Genomic DNA, 26228 nt, shown 5'->3' with positions numbered 1-26228 from the left:
TAGTGGCCGTGTAGAACCTGATCAGTAGTTCACGTGGAATTCCAAACTTCCTCAATTGTCTGAGGAAGAACAGCCTCTGCTGGGCCTTCTTTTGTGTTATGGTGGTGTTCACATCCCACTTCAACCTGTCAGTGATGGTGGTGCCCAGGAACCGAGCACTTTGCACCCTGGAGACCTCAGTTCCTTCAATGGAAATCGGGCTGGGAGGAGGTGCATTCTTTCTGAAGTCCACGATCAGCTCCACAGTTTTTGCCGTATTTAGAATGAGTTTATTAACCTTACACCAATTGTAGATCCGCTCAATCTCGTTCCGATATTCTTGTTCCCCGTTTTCGCCAATGAGGCCAAGGACGGTGGTATCATCTGCAAACTTGATGACCTTAACCGTGTCAGCCGAGGAGGTGCAGTTGTTTGTGGACATGGAGGAACAACAATGACATGCTGAACATAAGATATAGTATTCACTGTAACTTTGGCAAAACATTCAGAATGTCACTGATTGATACTGTTATTACAGGATCTTGGACTCAGTATGAGACAAAAAGCTCTCAATGAGGCAGCAACAGTCAGACATCAATATTACCCACTCCACTGTATGATAAGAATCTTGAAATCTCTTCAGAGGGATTGCTGAATAAGGGCCAGACCAGTCTACAACTTTTTTTCAACCGGTGACTCCTTTGTTTGTAACATTGTACATGAAGTCATCAGAACTTTGCTGCAGTGTGAGATTTTTTTTTACAAACCCTAGGGAGCAGGGACAGTGTACAAATTCCAAAGTACGTATGATTCCTTATCTGTGTGGTGGACACATGCAGTCAATATAACAATGGTACGAGAGCAGAATACTTTTTCTCTCCATGCCCTTAGTTGTCAGTCTCTCAAACTTTTCCCCCCAAGGGGCCCCCTGTGGTTTCTGGGGCCCCCTGCGGAGGCGTCCCTTGCATGGTTATTGTTTGTTACGCCCCTGAGACCCATCATTACTCTGCAAGGATGGGTCACTGGAAATGACCACATGATCATTTTGAGCAGGTCCATCTCATGATGCAAGATAGTGCCCTAATGGTCAGGGGCGTAGCTAGGGGTGGGCGGGGTAGGACACGTGCCCCCGGGCGCTGGGTCCCCAGCTGTGACCTGTGGGAATTTTTTTTATTTATTTACCTGGTTACTACCGCTGGGGACACCTATAGACCTGGTTACCTATACTGGGGGCACCTATGTTGGGGAAACTGCTGCCAGATTAACTGTATTTTTGGGGAACCGCTGCTGCCAGATTAAGTGTATTTTGGGGAACAGCTGACAGATTATATGTATGTTGGGGGAACCACTGCTGCCAGATTGTGTCTATTTTGGGGGAACCATTGCCAAATATCTGTATTTTGGAGGAACCTCTGCCAAATTACATGTATTTTTGGTGAAATGCTGTCAGATTACATGTATTTTGGGAGGAAACACTATGGCAGAGCTCAAACTTCCCTGCCAGACCTTTTACACCACTGCTAAGGTCATGTATATTTGGCCCCACCCATTACCATGCCCACGCCCCTTTTTTGACCTCCTTACAGGGCGCATTAATAGTCTTTGTCCCCGGGCGCTGGAAGCCCTAGCTACGCCTCTGCTAATGGTGATGCTGTTTATCTTAACAAACAGCTTGTATTGTTTTTAGTACTGTTTTTCTGATCACCAAGATAAAGTTTAGCACGTACCAAGACCTCCACCATCACCTGAACTAAAAATGATTTAACCCTTGTGGTCAGAATATTTAATGTATTATTTAGTCTATTTATAAATGTCATACTCATTGGATATGATTTAGATTTACCTGTAGACATCATCTCTGCTGTACCATGGCTGCTCTTGGATTATAAGAAAAGCATAGGTCTGCATGGCTATTGTGAACAGAACGTTATAAACCACTGAAAGCAGCATAGATGGAGAGATCAGTTGGCCTGGTGGTCTGTATGGTGCCAGTTTATTGAATGCAGGAGTGGAACTCACTGAAAGAGAAGGCGGAGTAAACAAACACTGATAACAGAATATGTTGCTGGTACAGCACAGTAAAGTAATTATAATGTGTTAAACTAAAATTACAGGCAACATATTGTTTGCCTGCAAGTTTTCCATGTGACATTTGTTCTCTGATGACTAATTTACAGGGCCAGATTTCTGTCTAGATCACATAGACCATGGCCTAGGTGGGTAAGACAGCTAGGGATGGTCATTCACATTCAGTTGACTGCAAAAACTGTATCTTATAGTCTCTTACTACTGCGATGCAATCCCTCATGACTCCTTGCTTTGCATGGCTGCAGCAGATGAGCTGCTCATGGCCAAGACCACTGTTTTTATCAGCACAACTTATTACAGCTCAAGTCAAGCCACCCTGCATTGCATTGCACAGCTTTCAGCCCATGGCTGTCCTTTTCATCTGCACCACCCCTCACCCTTCCCCCAGCTGCAGCAGTGCGTGCCATAGGTTTTTATTCAGGAAACCCCATTATAGGTGCCATGCACAGAGAGCACACATCAATTTTACTGGTACTCAGGGCCGGTTTAAGCAACATTGGGGCCCCAGGGCAAAATAAACCTGGGGGGCCCCCCCAACATATACCCCGGAACAAAAATCAGCATTAGGGGACCTTTTTTGCAGCTGGTATAGTCAGGGTGTGAAGTCCCAATCGGTCAGAGCTCCACATTCTGGCTATCCCAGCCTGCATGGGGGACAAGGGGTTAAAAAGTTTCAGGAGGGGGGACCCCACATAATTATTTTTTTTTAATTCCCACACTCTAAACATAAAAAAAATTGGGAAAATAGGAAAAAATGCCTGTGATCTTCATACAGCCATATTGTGGCTGTATAGCGATCCCTAGCCAAAGCGCTGCGGCTGCGTATAGACCCCCTGGAAACCCCGTCAGGAAATTTATTGCGCTTTCGTTTGATGCATGTAAAATTACACTACCGTTAGGTTTGCTACTAAAAGTGACATTTACCGCATTTAAAACTATACTTTTTTCCTTCTAAACTTTAAAGGACTTACGAGGCCAGGAATTCAGAAAAAAAAAAAAAAGTTAGCTACCTGCTTCAGCTTGTCAGGCACGGAGGCTGCGCAGCTCTAAGGCCAAACCCCCCAATCCATGTAACAGTAGCGTGGATCGGGGGTTGGCCTTAGAGCTGCGCAGCTGCTCTCGCGGCTATGCGTACTGCACAGCCGCGGCCAGCTCCGGCCGCCATGTTTGTACAGGCTGGAGAGCCAGACCCGGGCCGCGCGGTCGGGGACCGTTAGGGGGGCTAGTGAGCGGCGGGGACCCAGCAGAACGGCACAGAGGGCGCGGACGGCGTCCTCCGTGCCTGACAAGCTGAAGCAGGTAGCTAACTTTTTTTTCTGATTTCCTGGCCTCGTAAGTCCTTTAAAATCAATTTTCTCAAAAACTATAAGGTCTTTTTGAAAAATTGTTTTTTCCTCTTAATTCTAATGATCTCCTTAACATATCCTGCAAATTTAGGGTTTCTAGCATTTAAGGTGGATTTGCTATTAGCCATTAAAGTCGGCATGTTTTTAAATGTGTTTTTTTTTTCCTTTGAAACTTTAAAATCGATTTTCTCAAAAACTATAAGGCCGATTTGAACATTTTTTTTCCTCTTGTAGCCACTGTGGGCCCCTACAAGCTCTGGGGCCCTGGGGCAGCTGCCTCCTTTGCCTTAATGGTAGCGCCGGCCCTGCTGGTACTTATGCAAGTAACATAGCATGCATTGTGCATATAGTGCAACTCATGATACTGTATGCACACAGAGCGCATCTTGCTAGTATTACAGGCTTTAAGCAAAACTTTCTTAGCAATTGGCGCTTTGAGTCCACCAGGAGAAAAGCGTGAAATAAATGTTCTGTGTCTTGTCTACTTCTATCAGAACAATATACATGGCCAAACATCACTCTTGTGGACCCAGTTCAGAAAATTAACCAATCAGAACACTGCCTGTCTCTTTACCTCTCAAAGTCTGACCCTATTATCCATAAATACAGTAAGAAAAAAAAAAGAATGGTCCTAGAACACATAATAAATTATTGAAAATAACTGTGAACTCAGAAGCATTTTTAAAGCACATTTGAACTGAGAAGGGTTTGGAGGCTGCCATATTTATTTCCATATAAACCATGCCACTTGCCTGACAGTCCTGCTGATCTTTTTGGCTGCAGTAATATCTGGATCGCACACCTAAAACAAGCATGTAACTTGTAACTAAAATCTGACTAGATTAAGTCAGACTGTAGTCAGAAACATCTGATCTGCATGGTTGTTCAGGGTCTATAGCTAAAAGTATTAGAGGCAGAGGATCAGCAGAACAGCCAAGCAACTGGTATTGTTTAAAAGGAAATAAATATAGCAGTCTCCATATCCCTCTCAGTTCAGGTGTCCTGTAGAACTATGGAGACCTTCTGTGTAAAAACAAATTAATTCTCTTTGTTCTACATTCTGCTTGTCTTTTTTGTAAGCCAAGCCAAAAACAGAAAGCAAAAGCAAGCGTCTTATTCATTATTAGTCTCTCACTACAGATTGCATAATTATTTTTCCTATAAAGTTCAGCTTTCAAAGAAATGAACTAGAGCTAGTTATGCAAGAAAATTGAGGAAAGGATTGCCCACTTACTTGTTAGAAAAATGACAAACATGATTGCAAAATCATGAACAAGAAACTGATTGTTCCCAAAAATGTTTCTTTGCTGTAAGACAGTTTCAAGATATTTCAAGATATTTTAATCAACATAAATTATATATGCTTTAAAGTGTACCCGAGGCGATATGTGACATGATGAGATAAACACGTGTATGTACAGTACAAAACATATTAATGACCAGGCTGTTTTACTTGTTTTATTTTGCTGCCTGAAAGAGTTAATTTCTAGACATAGAAGTGACAGCTCCTGTCTTGCCAGTACCTTGAATATAGTAAACATCAATGATAAGCAAATTACAGCCATAAAGGTTTTCCTGGCAGAATACAACTTCTGAGGCAAAGAGAGATAAAATACATGAACTATTGACCTTTTTCTAACTCTGAGACACTTAATAGGCTGCCACTGATTCGAGACAGTAAAACATTAAACCTATGTTGTAAATGTTTAAATATAAGAGAAAATCTGTGATACTTAAAAAAGTCATTTTAAGGAGTAGGAGGATAAACGTAATTGTTCATCTCATCAATTTATTTTCACCTCGGGATCACTATAAGGAGCCAAAGAGAATAGACAGCAATTCAGCAAATATTAATATCTTACCCAATAGAGCAATAGTGTGTTGATGTATTCAATTAATCCAAACATAGACATGTATTTAAACATGCTTAAAGATGTGACAAGTGCAGCCCGTCCTTCCCTGTTAAAATTAAACGACACAATAAATAAGTTTCATACCGAGTATATAGCTTGTTGTAGCTTTGTATTAAAAGTAAAACCCCACTATAGGCCAGATGCATGAAAGGCTGGTAAAATTGCTTTGCGCAAGTACTGCACTGCAATTTTCCTGGTATTAATGCCATGGGAGAAGCGCCTATTACACTATTAGCACCACACGCATTTCCGGGGTAATGCCTGCGTTGCTATGGTAAGAGATGGTAAGCCACACATTACCATAGCAACTTGCACATCACTCCAGTAATGCGTAGCTCGCTAATTGTGCAACAGACACTGCTGTTCTTACTGGTAAATTTGCCATGCACTGCCTGTGCACGGCAAATTTACCGCCCTTTTGGGCATTAGGGCCCAAGAGTGAAAGTTTCACTGCTAAAACTAATTAAAAGTTGATCGATCAGGAGTTTTGGAGGTAATGAATCAGAGTTATGTGTTGGGCCAGCCTAGTGGAGTAATAAAAACAATGACATAAGTAAAAAAAAAAGAAAGAAATGGTCAGACTCCAGTATCATTAACTGCTAGTTAAGCAATAAAGCAAATGAGCTATACATGCAACAACATGAACAAATAACTCACTTTAGCAGTTCAGAAACACATTCAATATTGGTGACATGGGAGTTGAAAGGGGCAGCCACAGAAGCCTCCATTACTGACAGAGAAATTCCAGCATTGGCCATCTTCAAAGCCTAAAATAAAAAGCGTAAGTATCATTCATAAGTGTAAGAGTACAAACATTTCCAATCCTGGTTAGTATGGGTTGGTTCACACAACTCAATCATCTCACCTTACTTTTTTTTTTTTACACTTCAACTATATAGAGATAAGTCATGACCAAATAAGGCAGACAAGGAAAGATACTTCATAAGATAAGGTGGATAAGGAGAGATAAGTCATGAGCTAAACAGAAAAGGGGAGATCATTCCTGAAAATCCAGGTGTGGTGAGATAACTCATGATATAAAACAGGTCATTCATGAGATATGGCGGATGAGGAAGGATAATTTGTGAGATAAAACAGATAAAAAGGGATCATTCAGGAGATACATTTTGTGAATCGAGCTCTATTATTTTTCAAGATGTAGTAACCTGAGTAAAACATAAAATTCTTGACAGAATACATTTTGGTATTTTCACCAAGAGTTTAAAGTGGGATAAAACTCTGGCATAACACTCAATAAAAATATTTTCTCTACTTTTCATTACCTATTCAGTTACCATATTAGCTTTCGTGCACAAGTAATATTGCCTGTTTACAAATTACAAGTTCTGAAAGTACAGTGTATCTGCTCTGGAAGCTGCCATTGCATTTTATTCATAGCTGATATACATATATATACATATATATATATATATATATATATATATATATATATATATATATATAGAGGGAGAGAGAGAGAGCGCTACCAAGGACTGTCAACAAAAGATTATGTTATCACCTCTTCGGATGCAGCCAGAAGCTCTCAGGAGCTTTCCACTGAAGAACAAAGTGCTGTGTCTAAAGGTGGCCATACACCTGATGATTATGGGCAGAATTGACATAGAGGGCCTGATTCACAAAGCGGTGATAACTCAGTTATCACGCCTAAAAGACTTTAGGCGTGATAACCTTTGCACCACCTAGTTATCACCGATATGTGCTGCTCTTCGCGCGAAGCTCCCGCGCGCAAAGTTTTGCGCGTGCAACCACGCACGCGCGCGCGCAAAGTCCCATAGGGCTTAATGGACGCTACGCGCGAAGCGGGAGCGCTGCGCGCGCGCATGCGCGGTTGCGCGCGCAAAACTTTGCGTGCGGAAAATTCGCGCGAGTTTCTTCTTATCATGCCTAAACTGAGTTTAGGTGTGATAAAGGGCTTTTCACTCGCGTGCAAACACTTTGCACTGCTTTGTGAATCAGGCCCAGAGACAAATTTATCTCTAATCAAATCTGATTAAAGGGACTCCGAGCAGTGCAGAAACTATGGAAAGATGCATATCATTTTAAAGCTCTCTTTCTCCTCTTTCCAATGATATATAAACCGCCGCCCTACTCCTTTTAGTTTTCGCTATTTTCGCGATTGAAATTGCAGCGGCCGTGATTTCAATCGCGAAAATAGAGAAAACTAAAAGGTGTAGGGCGACGATTTAGGTGTCGCCAGAAAGAGGAGAAAGAGAGCTTTAAAATGATATCCATCTTTCCATAGTTACTTGTATTACACAGGACGACACTTTCCCCAGTGTCAGCAGCTGCATTCAGCAGAATGGAGCTGCTGATTCTGAGAAAAAGTCGCCCTGTGTAATACAATGTAACTATGGAAAGATGGATATCATTTTAAAGCTCTCTTTCTCCTCTTTCTGGCGACACCTAAATCTTAACCCTACACCTTTTAATTTTCTCTATTTTCGCGATTGAAATCACGGCCGCTGCAATTTCAATCGCGAAGATAGTGAAAACTAAAAGGCATAGGGTGGCGGTTTATATATCATTGGAAAGAGGAGAAAGAGAGAATGATATGCATCTTTCCATAGTTTCTGCACTGCTCGGAGTCCCTTTAAAGATAAATTTGTCTGTTGTCGATTCTGCCTATATACTACAGGCTGATTCCCATCCGATTTCAGCATGAAATCTTCAGAGAGTCGGCTGAGCCCGCCGCGTCCGCTCTGCCGCTGCCCTCGAATATATAAATGTGCCCCCCTGTGTGTGCATTTATACGTTACCTGCCTGTTGCAGCCTTTGCACGGTGTCCCGTAACCTCCGGGTGGTTTTCCGTATGCGTTACTGGCACATAGCGTCTGACATCGGTGCATAACGTCTGGCATCAGACGCTAAGCACCAGTAGCATTTACAGATAGCCGCCTGGAGGTTACAGGACACCGTGCAGAGGCTGCAACAGGGCAGGTAATGTACAAATGCACACGGGGACACATTTACACATTGCGGTGAGGGTTTCGTTGTCTTGCCGCATGCGGTTTTTAGGGCCGCTTAGCCGCTGCGGCTTCATGTCCCCTTGCGGGGACGAGAAATGCCGATTGTGACAGGAAGCCGATGATCACCGTACCACTGCCACCGAACAAGACATCACAGGACGACGCGGTTTTCGGCCTTCCCGACCGCCGCCAGACGTCTGTGTGAACCAGCCCTTACAGTTTAAAAAAAAAATTGTTCTGCTACATTTTTTTGTGTTAATAGATTTTATGCTGTAAATAAACTTTTAGAACAAAGAGTAAATGCTGAGTTTCATACCACTTGAACATTTCTGCTCGATATGAGAGATGTCTATAAGGATCAGTGTGGCATTGGCATTTTTGAGTGTTGACTCTATGAAATTAGTAAGTCACTTTCTGGGAGGAGATCTCTATTGGGCGTAGGGTTGTGGCATAATGACAAGGTGACATATATTGCTGACACACGTCAAATAGTGCTAAAAGCTTTGCCTGCACAAGTTTCCTCTGCAGCATTGAGTCATTCTATTTATTGTGTATTACAAAAAAAAAAAAAATACTTGCTATAAGATGATGAACAATTACTACATAAAAAACTTCACTTTTTTGATCAACTCACAGCACAATCGTTTGCTCCATCTCCACACATCCCCACATAGTAACTGAAAAACAAAATTGTTTTGCTTTACTAAATGAGAAAGATAAGTGAAGAAAGGAAAAACAGAAAGGAAACAGACCAGAAGGAGGAAGTATACAAATAAAAAAAGAATAAATGTTTTCAATTTTTGTTTTTTATTAAATCAGCCCAGGTAGACTAGCAAGGTGGTGACACTGTAAAAAGAAGTCAAGGTCAGGACTAAAAGAATTTAGGTAATACAAGGACTGAGTTTACAGTGCCCAGATCATTAGGTAAACAGGTTGAGGTCAGAACTAGTTCAGACAATATGAGAAACAGGCCAAAGTTAGGACTTGCAGTACAGTATTCAGGCTGTATATTAATTATAATTACTTACTCAAGCTTTCGAAACTCATCTATAATTGTTGCTTTTTGTCCAGGCGACATTCTTGCAAAAACTGTGCCATTCATCAATAACTGTTGAAATCAAAAGGAAACTTTTACCCAAAAATCTATATCAAATGGAATTCCAAATTCTGTCTAGTTGTCCTAAATTCAGCATTTCAGTTCGGAATTCCCCATAATTCTGCCATTTACATTAAATTCTGCCAACTTAAGCGGTAAATAGCAAAGCCCCCATGTATGCTAACATTTTAGTTTTGCTAGGTGTGTTAGGGAAAATAGTGAGAACAAGTAAAATAAAAATTAAAAAGACCTTGTAGTTTTTGAGAAAACTGGTTTAAAAAAACGTAAAAAAAAAAATACCAGTATGTATTTTAAACTTGGAAAGCGTGACAGTGTGGGTCCCCCCTCTCAAGCTCTCTCTTATTTCCATTAGTTTCCTTTGCTATTGTGATGCTCATGCTCAAAATATCTTTAGACATAAAATGCTAAATTCCATAACCGTAATGCAACAGATAGATTTTTTACTTATTTTATGAATTAAGCTGCACACTGCACTAGAATTTGTCATCTCTTTGTCATCCTCCCGGGTGTTATCAATACAGTATGCAGTCATATGCAATACAGAATCCAATTATGCTCACTTACTTTTGGTAACAAATCAGGAAAATATTTCTCAAGATTTTCATATGTTTTTCCACTCATTGAAAACTGATAATCCTTTTTCCGTAGTTTGCTCTCCATTATATCTTCCACGTTGATGCTGATATCCTGTTATAGAAAACATATACATTTCATATTAGTCAGGAGGTTGCAGGATTCAGATGACTTCTCATTGCTCTCATAACATAATGCTGCTCCATACAGCTGAGCTGATCTCCTATATTATTCTGCAAAGGAACAGTCTAAAAACTGCTGATGGCCAATATTTTTAACCATGTTTCCCTATGTGAGTGTTAAGATCTCACATTATTTACTGTACTGGATAAAAAGTATTTTTTACACAATACATATGTGCCATATAGCTGTATATTATAGCTATACACATATTTACTTTAGCTATTATCAAAGCTGAATAATTTAACACTTTCTAACAGCATTTACCAGATCAAGCATATAATATACATTTACAATCTGTATGCCAAGTGCTGTACAGTTGTGTCCCTTAAAGAGGAACTCCAGTGAAAATAATGTAGTAAAAAAGGTGCTTCATTTTTTACCATAATTATGTATAAATGATTTAGTCAGTGTTTGCTCATTGTAAAATCTTTCCTCTCTCCAATTTACATTCTGACATTTATTACATGGTGACATTTTTACTGTGGGCAGGTTATATAGCTGCTCCTAGCTGTTTTGGCTGTTACAGACAGCTGTAAACAGCCATTTCCTGTCTGTGAACATTGTTACATTGTGGCAGTTTGCCCAGAGTACCGCGGTACTCAGAGCTTCTTGTGGGAGGGGTTTCAGCACAAAATCAGTCATACAGCGCCCCCTGATGGTCTGTTTGTGAAAATCATTTCATTTCTCATGTAAAAGTGGGTATCAGCTACTGATTGGGATAAAGTTCAATTCTAGGTTGGAGTTTCTCTTTAATGGCCTATACACACGGGCTACAACTGTCGCCGCAACCACGTGGCACGTGGGTGTTGCGGCGACAGGTCGCACGTGTGTATGACGCGCACGCCCCGAACCGTCGCTACTTAGAGCTGTCGACAGGCGATTGACTTGGTCAATCGCCGGTAACAGCTGTCGCTGCAACTTCGCCGCAACTGTCGCTAGTCCGCCGTGTGTATGCGGACTAGCGACAGCAACACACACACAGTGAGCGGAGCTTCCGGCGGGGGGAGGGACCTTCGACGACAGCTTCTGCCGAATCTGTGTCTCTCTGTGCGCCGTGTGTACAGCTGTTGCACAGAGGGACCTGGCAACTAGCTGTCGCTGTGTTGTTGTTTTTTTGTGCGACTTGCAACATTTGTGCCTCGTGAGTACGAGGCTCAGATGGGAGCAAAGGGACAATGGTGTGGCACCTGATGCAGTGGAAGGGGTGAGGAGAACAATGACCTCTGAATGACCATTCAGATCTCAGATCTCTCCCTAGAGACCCTACTGTCACCTTGGTCCAGGCGTACACATGTTAGATTCTAGGAAGAGCTGGCCCCAGCTGCCCTCCTCAACCAAGAACCATCTAGCATGTGTACAAAGCCTAACAAACAATATTTTACTAGTTAATGGTTATTTCACTATCAAACTACTACTACTATAAAGTCTTACAAAGTCAACATGCATAATGTGAGCAAGGTCTAAAAACACTGAAAAGCTGCGTAACCAAAGACAATGACAATGAAAACTACTAAAGCGAGGCTGAAGTGAAAGTAAACTCATGAGATGATCAATTTTATGTGCTTCCTTAAAGATAAATTGAACAAAGAACAGTGTCTATATTTTATCTACTGTATATATTATTTTCAGTTTAAAAGCTTTATTTGAAGACTGCATTCTAAACAGCAGCCGTGACAAATATTATTTGCAGAGCTGCAAATCAAACAGAAGTCATGATCTTTTGAGCTTTTCAGCACTAAAACCTTATCAGCAGTCCTTTCTCAGTCAGATAAAAATATTTTGCCTTTTATTTTATTTTCAGGAAATCAAACTGTGTTCCACAAGCTGTTCTACAGACAATATCTCAGTAGGGCTAGTACTATATGTACTTATGTTTACCTCACGCATCATTAGTTCTGTTGTGCTTTAACCCTCCTGGCGGTTTGCTAAAAAATCGCCAGGGGGCAGCAAATCTTTTTTTTTTAATTTTTTTTTTTTTCATGTAGCGAGACAAAGTCTCGCTACATGATAGCCGCTGCTCAGCGGCATCCCCCCAGCCCCTCCGATCGCCGCCAGCGATCGGCGATCAGGAGATCCCGTTCAAAGAACGGGATCTCCTGGAGGGCTTCCCCCGTCGCCATGGCGACGGGGCGGGATGACGTCACCGACGTCAACGACGTCGTGACGTCATAGGGGATTCCGATCCACCCCATAGAGCTGCCTGGCACTGATTGGCCAGGCAGCGCATGGGGTCTGGGGGGGGGCGGCTGCGGCGCGACGGATAGCGGCGGATCGGCGGGTAGCGGCGGCGATCGGGCACTGCACGCAGCTAGCAAAGTGCTAGCTGCGTGCAGGAAAAAAAAATTATGCAAATCGGCCCAGCGGGGCCTGAGCGGTGCCTTCCGGCGGCATAGCCCGAGCTCAGCTCGGGCTTACTGCCAGGAAGGTTAAAAACACATTATTTAAAGAAGAAAATTCAAATTCATTTTTATGAAAAATAATGTAATATTTGTCAAATATTTTCAGACCTGAAATGTTTTATCATTTTTTTCAAATTTTGAATAATCCAAAAGTTTCCATGTGACAGAAGCAGGAGAGCATCCTTCTGGTTTATCAGCCTCCACCAGAATTACTTGGCACTCTTGTGGAATCATGCTGCATTTCTTGGCAACTGTAGTCGCTGTTTGTATGTTGTCCCCTGAATGAAAAGTATTTCAGTCAATATAGTTGCAAAAGTCTAAGTTTACATTGTGGCTAACTGCCTTAAAGGGAATCTGAAGTGAAAATAAAGTTATGATTTAATGATTTGTATGTGTAGTACAGCTAAGAAAGAGAACATTAGTAGCACAGATATCAGCAGTTCAGCACAGCACAGTAGCATAGAGTCTCGTATTGTTTCTAGTACAGGAAGAGTTAAGAAATTCCAGTTGATATCAATGCAAAAAAGCTTCTCTGAGCTCTCCAATCAAACTTGGGTCAGCTAAAGTGATGTTTTCTGAAGCACTTATCTCAACCTGTCTCTCACTGTTTCTTGTTTGTTTAAAGAAACTCTGTAACAAAAAAAAGTTTCCCTGGGGAGTACTCACCTCGGGTGAGTACTCTTTAAAGCATACCACAGCCCAAAGGCTGTGGTAAAATACATACTGCAATGCGGAGGGAATGAAAAGCACATACTTACCGCTTCCCTCGTTCCCTGCCATCGGCCCCCACTCGTCTCCTACAGCTGCTGGTACCGGACGACTCTCCTGACCTTTAACCCGGACATACTGCACTGCGCATGCGCAGTATGTCCTATAGTTTTCCCTGCTGCCGATACGTCATGATGGCAGAAGTATGGACACTCCCCCGCCTCCTCCTTCCCAGCGTGTGCGCTCCACTAATAAAGCTAGCGTGAGATGCTAGCTGGAGTAGCGCTGGGAGTGGCGATTTGGAGAGAGTGGGGAGGGGAGCATCTTTTGGTGCATTTCGACATAGATGCAATGACATCTATGTTAATGCAGCACATACATCGCCACAGTTATATAAGCATATTTGCCCATGCTTATATAAATGTGGCGATGTATGTGCTGCATTAACATAGATGTCATTGCATCTATGTAGAAATGCCCCAGCGCTACTCCAGCTAGCATCTCACGCTAGCTTTATTAGTGGAGCGCACACGCTGGGAAGGAGGCGGCGGGGGAATGTCCATACTTCTGCCATCATGACGCAACGGCAGAAGGGAAAACTATAGGACATACTGCGCATGCGCAGCGCAGTATGTCCGGGTTAACGGTCAGGAGAGTCGGCAGGTATCGGCAGCTGTAGGAGACGAGTGGGGGCCGACGGCAGGGAACGAGGGAAGCGGTAAGTATGTGCTTTTCATTCCCTCCGCATTGCAGCATGTATTTTACCAAAGCCTTTGGGCTGTGGTATCCTTTAAGGTTTTAGTGCCAGGGAGTTCAAAGGGTCATTAGCTCTGCTCTGTTCCATCATTTAAAATACAGAGAGTAATTTGTAAACTGTAAATATTAGAGAATGATGCAAGGTTATAGAAAAAAGCTATATGACTGAAAATAAAAATATGAGACTCTTTTCTTTGCTACTAATGTTCTATAAATTATCCATACTACACATACAATTCATTATATCATAAGTTTTTTTTGGCTTCAGAGTCACTTTAAATAAGACATAACACATATGTATACAACATAATAGTGTTTCTAATGATTAGTTGATATGACCACTAGTGATCAGCAAAGTTAGAATGTTTTTCCTGAAAATATTTCAACTTCACTAGCTGAAATGCATTGAAGTCAGCATGGCCCGGCTTTAAAGCAGTGATGAGATTTTAAATAAGATAGTGCTGACATTTGAAGTCTGTAAACTACAGTCAGTCCAGACTGTAAAATATATATTGCCACAGGACCAGAAGTGATTTGCAATTATTTATAGTGATATAACTTCAAATTCACAACCATTAACTAGTAATTAGAAGAAGTACACAGAAGAAGGAATAGGTAAAATAGATATCCTATGAAACAAATATTGCCACAACGTGGGGGTCATTTATGCCAACCATGTGTGCCCCATGGCTTTGTAACTATTCTTGTATTATGGCAATGTTTCAAAGCTGCAGCAGCACAAGTCTTATCGTGACATACTTTTTTCCTGCCACTGGTAGGCCCCCTGCCACACCTTGGCAGAATGACGTCTATTTCCTGGGATGTGTTCTACTTTTATAGGGGCTTTCAATTGAAATAAAACTGTGCAAAAAACATTTTGATTACGTAGATGTAAAAAAATAAATACATTTGGGAGAAAAGTTTTTTTTATTTCTCCCACTAATTAATTACATTGAGGATAAGTGGACAAAAATACTTAAGTCATATTTCATGCTACAACCTGGTGCATCTATACTATTATACTATTATAAAATTTGACACGTTTTTCATGGAAATTCCCACCTGTAATCATTACGGTCCTAATGTTAGCGGCATTGAGCTCCTCAAGTATTCCTTTGGTCTCTGGTTTAAGACGATTTTCTAATATCAGCAAGCCAAGAAACTCCATATCACTTTCGACTTCTTCCCTTTAAGGCAATAAGTACATATTATAAAAAATATTAAATGCATGGGTCAAATAGATAGTCTAATTTGTATTATACACCACTCCCAACATGCGTCTCTAGAAAGGCCAGTTTACTCATAAAACCGAGCATTTTAAAACAAAGTTTTTCAATTTCTTACAAGAAAGTTAAAGCTCCTCTTTCTTTAAAATAACACACCGTAGATGGTATTTTGTGTCACCCAAAATAATAATTTGTAATTATTCTGGGGAACAAAATGATGTGCTTACAGTTGTCCCCAATTGTTGTTGACAACATCACTAGTGATCCATGGTCCTAGATCAATAATAACTAATGCTGTTCTTATTCTCAGCTGTGAAGTGGGTTGCCCCAACCCATCCTACTCATCTTCATACTATAGAAGAGAACTATCACCCAGTATGATCACTAATGATAGTTTTCATGTAACATTAACCACTTGTTACATCAGATACCGTATATCTACGCCTTTGCAAACTTCATCTTAGGTCTAGGGGCGTAGATATACGCAACTCTGCCACTACTGCCGATGTGCGCGCTCCCGCCTACTCATGCACACGTTCACGCGTGCGTACTTGCTGCCATTCGTTAGCCCACAGATTAATGAACAGGAACGCAGTTCCCATTCATTAATGTAAAGTCTCTGATTCCATGAATGCTGGCGTCTATGATATACCTGCATTCATTGTATCTTCCTGTTGTTACATTGCCACGCAATAACTTCCGATTCACGTACTTACATAAGTGAATCGAACTAATGACTTAGGACAACTTGTGGCCAAAAAGTAAATTACACCAAAATCCACTTTTACTTAATAAAAATCCCAACACTGACTTTTATAATTAACTTTTTCCCTCCCTCACTCACCCATAGTACCCAAACTTTTTTTTGTATAGGAAAAAAAAGGTACATAAAATATATATATATATATATATATATATATATATATATATATATATATATATATATATATTTATGTATGTAATTTAGTTACCTTAGGGACTGTGAACTTTTTAATATTTATGTCAAGCGGGTATATTACTGTTAATTTTTAATTTACAGGCTTGTTTGTAATTAGTGATGAAAACTGAAAAAAATGCACCTTTATTTCAAAATAAAATATTGGCGTCATACTTTGTACTTAGAGATGTCGCGAACCTCCGATTTTCGGTTCGCGAACCCCGTTTGCGAACCTTCGCGGAAGGTTCGGTTCGCGTAAAAGTTCACGAACCGCAATAGACTTCAATGGGGATGCGAACTTTCAAAAATAGAAAAAATTATGCTGGCCACAAAAGTGATGGAAAAGATGTTTCAAGGGGTCTAACACCTGGAGGGGGGCATGGCGGAGTGGGATACATGCCCAAAGTCCCGGGGAAAAATCTGGATTTGACGCAAAGCAGCTTTTTAAGGGCAGAAATCACATTGAATGCTAAATTGCAGGCCTAAAGTGCTTTCAAACATCTTGCATGGGTATACATCAATCAGGGAGTGTAATTAGAGTTCTGCTTCACACTGACACACCAAACTCACTGTGTAACGCACCACAAACAGCTGTTTGCATAGTGACGGCCGTGCTGGACTGGTGCGCACCGTGGCCAGAGTGTAGGCCGTGGCGTTTTTCAAGCCCATATGGTCGCCGGGCTGTGGTAGCTCAATGATAGAACAACAGTGACTGTCCAGCTGATCAAATTTGGTCTAACCACAATGAAGCAATGACCTTATTATCTTTTGTGTGCCACCCTCACCCGAGACACTCAAATAGCCAGCGGTTATTGCTTCATTGTGATACGCAAGCCCCTTCACCGCGGCAAGGTAATGATCACGAAGGGGGATGGGCACATGTACATGCCTTTTGTTTTTTTGTTGCAGCCACCAGCAGTGCAGCCAGAAAAATGAGGCAGGCATGTACACGCATCAGAAAAATTAGTGTAGCGGCCGCTGCTAATCCGCCTAGAGTCCTGGACCCTGTTGGTGGTGGCGGAGAAGGCAAGCGGCCTGCAGGAAGAGATGCTGTGTGTGGGGACTGACTTAGTCTTCGGTCGTGCAGTAGCCCTCCGTTATCCATTCATTTTGATAAAGGTCAGGTACTGAACACTGTCGTGACTTAGGCGATTTCTCTGCTCAGTAACTATGCCTCCAGCTGCATTGAAGGTCCTTTCTGACAGGACGCTTGCGGCAGGGCAAGAGAGAAGTTGTATGGCAAATTGGGACAGCTCTGGCCACAGGTCAAGCCTGCGCAACCAGTAGTCCAAGGGTTCATCGTCGCTTTTTGCAGTGTCTACATCCACACTCAAGGCCAGGTAGTCGGCTACCTGCCGGTCCAGGCGTTGGTGGAGGGTGGATCCGGAAGGAGTATGGCGAGGAGTTGCACTAAAGAACGTCCGCATGTCAGACATCACCCTGAGATCGCTGGAGCGTCCTGTCCTTGCCTGCGTGGACTTGGGAGGAGGAGGGTTACTGCCAGTGGTACCTTGATTGCATTGTGCAGCCACATCACCCTTAAACGCATTGTAAAGCATCATCGACAGCTTGTTCTGCAAGTGCTGCATCCTTTCCACCTTTTGTTGAGTTGGTAACAGGTCCACCACTTTGTGCCTGTACCGAGGGTCTAGTAGCGTGGCCACTCAGTACAGGTTGGACAACATGAAAGAGGACATCTGCACAAAGCTGGATGCAGACGTACTCTTCATCTCCTCTTGCTCTTCCTCAGTGACGGGACGCAACTCCTCTTCCTCCCCCCAGCCACGAACAATACCACGGGAACGTGGAGCAGCAGAAGCCCCCTGTGACGGCTGCCGCGGTTGTTCTTCTTCCGCCGCCTCTTCCTCCTCCACAGAAACACCTTCCTCATCATCACCATCATCAGAGTCTGATTCCTCTCCTACCCCACACGACTCCTCTTCTTCCTCCTCCTCCCCCCTCTCTGCTGCCGCAGGTGTTGTGGAAACATCGGGTTCAGATGTAAATCGCTCCCACGACTCCTGCTGCCATAACTGTTCTTGTTCACGCTCCTCCACAGCTGTATCCACCACTCTACGCACAGCACACTCCAGGAAGTAGGCGTAGGGGATCAAGTCGCTGATGGTGCCCTAATTGCGACTCACCAGTTTGGTCACCTCCTCAAAGGGCTCCATGACCCTGCATGCATTTCGCATCAGTGTCCAGTTGTTGGGCCACAACATCCCCATCCTCCCAGATTGTGTCCTTGTACTGTAATTATACAGGTACTGGGTGACGGCTTTCTCCTGGTCTAGCAGGCGAGAGAACATCAGCAGGGTGGAATTCCAGCGAGTCGGGCTATCGCAAATCAGGCGTCTCACTGGCAAGTTGTTTCTACGCTGAATGTCCGCAAAGCGTGCCATGGCCTTGTAAGAGCGCCTGAAATGCCCACACAACTTCCTGGCCTGCTCCAGGACGTCCTCTAAGCCTGGGTACTTGGACACAAATCTTTGCACAACCAGATTCAGCACATGTGCCATGCAGGGTATGTGTGTCAGCTTTCCCAAATTCAACGCAGCAATGAGATTGCTGCCGTTGTCACACACCACGTTGATGATCTCAAGCTTGTGCGGGGTCAGCCGTTGCTCCACCTGTTTGTTAAGAGCAGCCAGGAGAGCTGCTCCAGTGTGACTCTCCGCTTTCAGGCAAGACATGTCTAACACTGCGTGACACTGTCATACCTGGCATGCAGCATAGGCCCTGGGGTGCTGGGGCTGTGTAGCTGGAGAGGAGATCGCGTCACCAGCCAAGGAGGAGGAGGAGGATGACGACAGCGAAGCGGTGGTAGCAGGTGGAGAGGAGGTGGCTGGAGGCCTGCCTGCAAGCCGTGGAGGTGTGACAAGTCGGTCCTCTGCGCAGCCACGTACTCCCTGCTTGCTGCCATCTGTCACCAGGTTGACCCAATGGGCTGTGTATGTAATGCAGTGGCCCTGCCCGTGCTTGGCAGACCAGGCATCCGTGGTCAGGTGGACCCTTGACCCAACGCTGTGTGCCAGAGATGACACCACTTGCCTCTCAACTGCACGGTACAGTTTGGGTATGGCCTTTTGTGAAAAATAATTGTGGCCTGGTATCTTCCACTGCGGTGTACCAATGGCCACAAACTTACGGAAAGCCTCCAACTCCACCAGCTTGTATGGTAATAGCTGGCGAGCTAATAGTTCCGCCACGCCAGCTGTCAGACGCCGGGCAAGAGGGTGACTGGCAGACATTTGCTTCTTACGCTCAAATACTTCCTTCACGGACAGCTGGGTACTGCTGTGGGCAGAGGAGAAGGAACCGCTGAAGGGAAGAGGCGGTGTGGAGGAGGGTGGCTGTGAAGGTGCAAGGGAGAAAGTGGATGAAGACGATGCACCTGAAGGAGGAAGAGGAGATGGAGGGTGGCTTGTCTTTTGAGGGGTGCGGCTTTTCCTCAGGTGTTCTTGCCATAGCTGTTTGTGCCTTCTCTCCAGGTGCCTTCGTAAGGCACTTGTCCCTACGTGAGAGTTGGCCTTTCCACGGCTCAATTTTTGCTGGCAGAGACAACAGATGGCTTTGCTCCGATCTGAGACACACACGTGAAAAAATTTCCAAACCGTTAAGCCCCCCTGGGGTGATGGCGCTACGGTGGCATCAGCAGCTGACGTTAAAGGGCATGTTGGCTGGCTGGCCATAGCTGGCGATACATGGTGCCGGACACTGCCCCAGCTGTTTCTGAGGATGAGCTCCCTCTGCTTCTATCATGGAGTCATCTCCTTCTACTCCTCTCTGACTCCTCCTCTGAACTGTCCCCCTGGTCATCTCCTCTACCGGGAACATATGTGGTATCCGTATAATCGTCATCATAATCCTCCTGGCCAGCTTCGCTTTCCTCAGGCACCTCCTCAACTGCCCCAACTTCAGGTGGTTCATCATCCCCCTCCTCACACGTTGCGTCCATACTATCGCCACCTAACTCAGACGTATGAGGTGGTGTACCTGCGCCTTCTTCTTGTTGTTGCAGTAGTGGCTGGGAATCAGTGATTTCACCACCACCACCAAATAACTCCTGCGAAGTGTCAAATGCAGTGTATGTGGTGCTTGTTGTAGTGCTGGTGTCTGCGGGAGATGAGGTGTTCTGTGTTAAATACTCAAGCACCTCCTCACGATTTTGGGAAGTGATGGCACGTGCCTTCTTCTGAGCACTGTATTTTGGGCCAGGTCCGCACGAAATCACAGCAACACCACCTCGCACAGACCTGCCGGTGCCTGGTGGCCTTCCTCTGGGTCTGCCTCTACCTCTTCCTCTACCTGGTTTGTCCATTTTGTCCATTTCGGGGGGATGCTAGGTATATGCAGTGAGGTGGGTTCACTCAACACAACAGGTAGTAAGATGCAGTGAGCTGGGTTCACTGAACAGTAAAGGTACTTAGATGCAGTGAGGTGGGTTCACTCAACACAACAGGTAGTTAGATGCAGTGAGCTGGGTTCACTGAACAGTAAAGGTACTTAGATGCAGTGAGGTGGGTTCACTCAACACAACAGGTAGTTGGATGCAGTGAGCTGGGTTCACTGAACAGTAAAGGTACTTAGATGCAGTGAGCTGGGTTCACTGAACACAACAGGTAGTAATATGCAGTGAGCTGGGTCCACTGAACAGTAAAGGTACTTAGATGCAGTGAGCTGGGTTCACTGAACACAACAGGTAGTAAGATGCAGTGAGCTGGGCTCACTGAACAGCAAAGGTACTTAGATGCAGTGAGCTGGGTTCACTGAACACAACAGGTAGTAAGATGCAGTGAGCTGGGTTCACTGAACAGTAAAGGTACTTAGATGCAGTGAGCTGGGTTCACTGAACACAACAGGTAGTAAGATGCAGTGAGCTGGGTTCACTGAACAGTAAAGGTACTTAGATGCAGTGAGCTGGGTTCACTGAACACAACAGGTAGTAAGATGCAGTGAGATGGGTTCACTGAACAGCAAAGGTACTTAGATGCAGTGAGCTGGGTTCACTGAACAGTAAAGGTACTTAGATGCAGTGAGCTGGGTTCACTCAACACAACAGGTAGTAAGATGCAGTGAGCTGGGTTCACTGAACAGTAAAGGTACTTAGATGCAGTGAGGAGGGTTCACTCAACACAACAGGTAGTAATATATTAAAACACACACTGCGCCACAATCTATATACTGCACATTTGTCTAAAGTCCACAATTCATATATGACACTTATATTCACTGTCCAATCGGTATTGGGATCGCTGCAGATAAAGTCCAATTCGGAGTAAATGTTATGTAGAAACCGCTGCGCTCTACAAACCAGATGTATACCACCCCAATTTTCAGGTGGATCTTAAGCAGTGATTGATAATCAACTCTCTTGGCTCTGTAGGGGAAATAAAAGGAACTCCACATAGGGTAATACAGTTCAGATAACAGGACAACTTTTAAAACAGCACTATCTTCAATTCCCACAGTGTCACCAGGTGAATGTGTCACTCCACACTACAAGCCACACTTCTCACCAGATGGAGCCCACCTCTCAATTCAGGTGGAGACTGCGTTATTATTGCTTCCAATCAAGCCACGAATGATGCCTCTTTAAGATAACTCTTTTAATCCAGATAAAATTCTCCATAAAACGATAAAACAATAGAAAACCACATAGCGTAATATGATCATAAAAAAGAAGCCTCTGCGCGCTCAATGCATTACACTTACGCGTCCAGAGTTTAAATCAGCGTATCACACAGTAAGCATGCCAATGCCCATCCGCCGTCCGGTGTGCTATTCAGGTACCCACGCTCTCATCTATCCGCGCAGTCCCGCTCCGCTCCTTTCCCCGGATCAAGGTTTTCCGCCGTGCACCAAAGTGTAGACCGGCCGGTCCGCTTCCTGGTGTGCGTTCGACGTCAGACGTAGCTCCGCCATACGCGCATTTCGTCCTCATGCCAGACTCATCAGGGGTTGCCCCTGATGAGTCTGGCGTGAGGATGAAACGCGCGTAGGGCGGAGCTACGTCTGACGTCGAACGCACACCAGGAAGCTGACCGGCCGGTCTACACTTTGGTGCACGGCGGAAAACCTTGATCCGGGGAAAGGAGTGGAGCGGGACTGCGCGGATAGATGAGAGCGTGGGTACCTGAATAGCACACCGGACGGCGGATGGGCATTGGCATGCTTACTGTGTGATACGCTGATTTAAACTCTGGACGCGTAAGTGTAATGCATTGAGCGCGCAGAGGCTTCTTTTTTATGATCATATTATGCTATGTGGTTTTCTATTGTTTTATCGTTTTATGGAGAATTTTATCTGGATTAAAAGAGTTATCTTAAAGAGGCATCATTCGTGGCTTGATTGGAAGCAATAATAACGCAGTCTCCACCTGAATTGAGAGGTGGGCTCCATCTGGTGAGAAGTGTGGCTTGTAGTGTGGAGTGACACATTCACCTGGTGACACTGTGGGAATTGAAGATAGTGCTGTTTTAAAAGTTGTCCTGTTATCTGAACTGTATTACCCTATGTGGAGTTCCTTTTATTTCCCCTACAGAGCCAAGAGAGTTGATTATCAATCACTGCTTAAGATCCACCTGAAAATTGGGGTGGTATACATCTGGTTTGGAGAGCGCAGCGGTTTCTACATAACATTTACAACAGGTAGTAAGATGCAGTGAGCTGGGTTCACTGAACAGTAAAGATACTTAGATGCAGTGAGGTGGGTTCACTCAACACAACAGGTAGTAAGATGCAGTGAGCTGGGTTCACTGAACAGTAAAGGTACTTCGATGCAGTGAGGTGGGTTCGCTCAACACAACAGGTAGTAAGATGCAGTGAGCTGGGTTCACTGAACATTAAAGGTACTTAGATGCAGTGAGGTGGGTTCACTCAACACAACAGGTAGTGAGATGCAGTGAGCTGGGTTCACTGAACAGTAAAGGTACTTAGATGCAGTGAGGTGGGTTCACTGAACACAACAGGTAGTAAGATGCAGTGAGCTGAGTTCACTGAACAGTAAAGGTACTTAGATGCAGTGAGCTGGGTTCACTAAACACAACAGGTAGTAAGATGCAGTGTGCTGGGTTCACTGAACAGTAAAGGTACTTAGATGCAGTGAGGTGGGTTCACTCAACACAACAGGTAGTTAGATGCAGTGAGCTGGGTTCACTGAACAGTAAAGGTACTTAGATGCAGTGAGCTGGGTTCACTGAACACAACAGGTAGTAAGATGCAGTGAGATGGGTTCACTGAACAGTAAAGGTACTTAGATGCAGTGAGCTGGGTTCACTCAACACAACAGGTAGTTAGATGCAGTGAGCTGGGTTCACTGAACAGTAAAGGTACTTAGATGCAGTGAGCTGGGTTCACTCAACACAACAGGTAGTAAGATGCAGTGAGCTGGGTTCACTGAACAGTAAAGGTACTTAGATGCAGTGAGGTGGGTTCACTCAACACAACAGGTAGTAAGATGCAGTGAGCTGGGTTCACTGAACAGTAAAGATACTTAGATGCAGTGAGGTGGGTTCACTCAACACAACAGGTAGTAAGATGCAGTGAGCTGGGTTCACTGAACAGTAAAGGTACTTCGATGCAGTGAGGTGGGTTCGCTCAACACAACAGGTAGTAAGATGCAGTGAGCTGGGTTCACTGAACATTAAAGGTACTTAGATGCAGTGAGGTGGGTTCACTCAACACAACAGGTAGTGAGATGCAGTGAGCTGGGTTCACTGAACAGTAAAGGTACTTAGATGCAGTGAGGTGGGTTCACTGAACACAACAGGTAGTAAGATGCAGTGAGCTGGGTTCACTGAACAGTAAAGGTACTTAGATGCAGTGAGCTGGGTTCACTAAACACAACAGGTAGTAAGATGCAGTGTGCTGGGTTCACTGAACAGTAAAGGTACTTAGATGCAGTGAGGTGGGTTCACTCAACACAACAGGTAGTTAGATGCAGTGAGCTGGGTTCACTGAACAGTAAAGGTACTTAGATGCAGTGAGGTGGGTTCACTGAACAGTAAAGGTACTTAGATGCTGTGAGGTGGGTTCACTCAACACAACAGGTAGTTAGATGCAGTGAGCTTGGTTTACTGAACAGTAAAGGTACTTAGATGCAGTTAGGTGGGTTCACGCAACACAACAGGTAGTTAGATGCAGTGAGCTGGGTTCACTCAACACAACAGGTAGTTAGATGCAGTGATGAGGTGGGTTAAGTAAACACAACAGGTACTGGGTATATGCAGTACTGGGTAGTACAATGTGCAGCTCCCTGTCACACACACAGGTAGTCACTGAATGTGCTGGGCTGCTGGCAGTGGCACACACACTATGAATTAGCAAGGCTGTGCATGCAACAAAAGTGTCAGTATGACACACAGGAAAAAAAGTACAGGATGAGCTCTGAAAAGAGCTATTGAGGGGTGCTATAAAAGCAATAACAATCAGCCAGGAGCAAGCTAAGCAGCCAAGAACCTAACTAATCTGTCCCTAGAAGAACAAGTCTGCAGCAGCTGTCCCTAGTCTGTCTCTAGCAGGCACATGAGTGAGGCTAATGGCCGCCGCAGCCTGCCTTATATAAGGGGGGCGGGGCTCCAGGGCTTAGTGTAGCCTGAATGGCTACAATGTGCCTGCTGACTGTGATGCAGAGGGTCAAAGTTGACCCTCATAGTGCATTATGGGGCGAATTAAACTTCCGCAAAAGTTTGCCTGGTGCAGGCGAACGCGAACCCCCAAAGTTCGCCTGGAACCGTTCACAGGCGAACCGTTTGCGACATCTCTAATTGTACTAAGGAAATGTTTTAAACGTTGCAATAACCGGGACAAATGTGCAAATAAAATGTGTGGCTTTTATCCACAGTAGAATGTTTTATTTTAACACTATAATGGCCAAAAACTGAGAAATAATTAATTTGTTCAATTTTTTTCTTATTATTCCAATTAAAATGCATTTAGAATCAAATAATTCTTAGCATAATGTACCTCCACTTTAACAAAAAAGGTCCTAAATATTTTGATTTTAATATGCTTCCCAGGTCTAAGACCTTATATCGAAATTTTACACACAAATTACCTCCCACAGAAAGCCTAATTGGCGGCGAACAAAACAAGATACAGATTATTTTGTTGTGATTAGTAGTGATTAAGTTATTGGCAAAAGAATTGGAGGAGCACTGACAGGTGAAAATTGCTTTGGTCCATAAGGGGAAAATACACTGAGGGCTGAAGTGGTTAATTAAAAGTGTGTACTGTACATAGCTTTACAGTCCAGAATACAGTCCCTACAAATTAATGTGCAAATGTTCATTGAGGAAAGTCAGATGCTTTACCGAAATCAATTTCAACATTTTTTTCAAAGTTTATCAGTAAGTTTAAAACATCAGCATCAGTTTACAACATCAGTAAAGAAGTAGATGATTTAGTTCAAGTCTATGTAGTGTCTATATAACATTCAGGCCTCTCTCACATATCCCGTGTTATGTTGCTGTGCGGTACCCTTACCCGTCGCAAAGGCAATGAAAGTCTGTGGAGACTTTCATAGTCATGCAATACGTGGAAGTAGTCAAATCGCTGCAATCCTGCTGCAAAGTCATCCATGCTTTACTGCATGATCTGTGCCTACCACACGGATTATGCTGCAGGTCTAAGGGGACGCAGTAAGTGTAAACGGCGGACCGCGGTGCAACGTGGCTGCATGCACAGACCGACGGGATCCCAGAGACATATTTCCTGTCCAGGAGGGAGTACATCACTGCACGGGGGTGGACCTTTGCATATGAACTTGTTGGCACACTCTAAAGTAGTAAAGAAGGCATTTTCAAACACATTGAATAACAATGTCTTATTACCACAGTAAAACCATGGGTAAAAATCATCATATTTCTTCCTGTAGTCTTCCCATAGTCTAACAATTCTGTTTCCTAAAATTGCCATTTCCTTCTTCATTTTGCTTCCGGTAATAAAATTACCATTTTCAGATCTCTGCTAGTGGTGAGAGAGTATTGCACTGTCATCTCTTGTTCTGCTTGCA

General features: G+C 43.8%; 1 protein-coding gene across 2 annotated transcripts in view; it reads right to left on the bottom strand.

Annotated features, from left to right (window-relative positions):
* Nucleotides 1–26228, bottom strand: part of LOC137571672 (probable cation-transporting ATPase 13A4) — a 134589-nt gene that overhangs the window by 9214 nt on the left and 99147 nt on the right. For both annotated transcript variants that reach the window (XM_068281168.1, XM_068281169.1), the window contains 9 exons: nucleotides 15112–15236; nucleotides 12694–12863; nucleotides 9995–10117; nucleotides 9342–9421; nucleotides 8948–8990; nucleotides 5984–6093; nucleotides 5276–5372; nucleotides 4648–4720; nucleotides 1823–1997 (listed from right to left, as the gene is read on the bottom strand). In XM_068281168.1, coding sequence (XP_068137269.1) covers nucleotides 1823–1997; nucleotides 4648–4720; nucleotides 5276–5372; nucleotides 5984–6093; nucleotides 8948–8990; nucleotides 9342–9421; nucleotides 9995–10117; nucleotides 12694–12863; nucleotides 15112–15236 — 996 coding nt within the window. The remainder of the gene's footprint in view (nucleotides 1–1822; nucleotides 1998–4647; nucleotides 4721–5275; nucleotides 5373–5983; nucleotides 6094–8947; nucleotides 8991–9341; nucleotides 9422–9994; nucleotides 10118–12693; nucleotides 12864–15111; nucleotides 15237–26228) is intronic.

Source organism: Hyperolius riggenbachi, chromosome 4 (genome assembly GCF_040937935.1).
Source record: "Hyperolius riggenbachi isolate aHypRig1 chromosome 4, aHypRig1.pri, whole genome shotgun sequence".
Lineage (NCBI taxonomy): Eukaryota > Metazoa > Chordata > Amphibia > Anura > Hyperoliidae > Hyperolius > Hyperolius riggenbachi.
The sequence above is the reverse complement of the archived record's forward strand: the minus strand, read 5'-3'. Positions and strand labels throughout refer to the sequence as shown.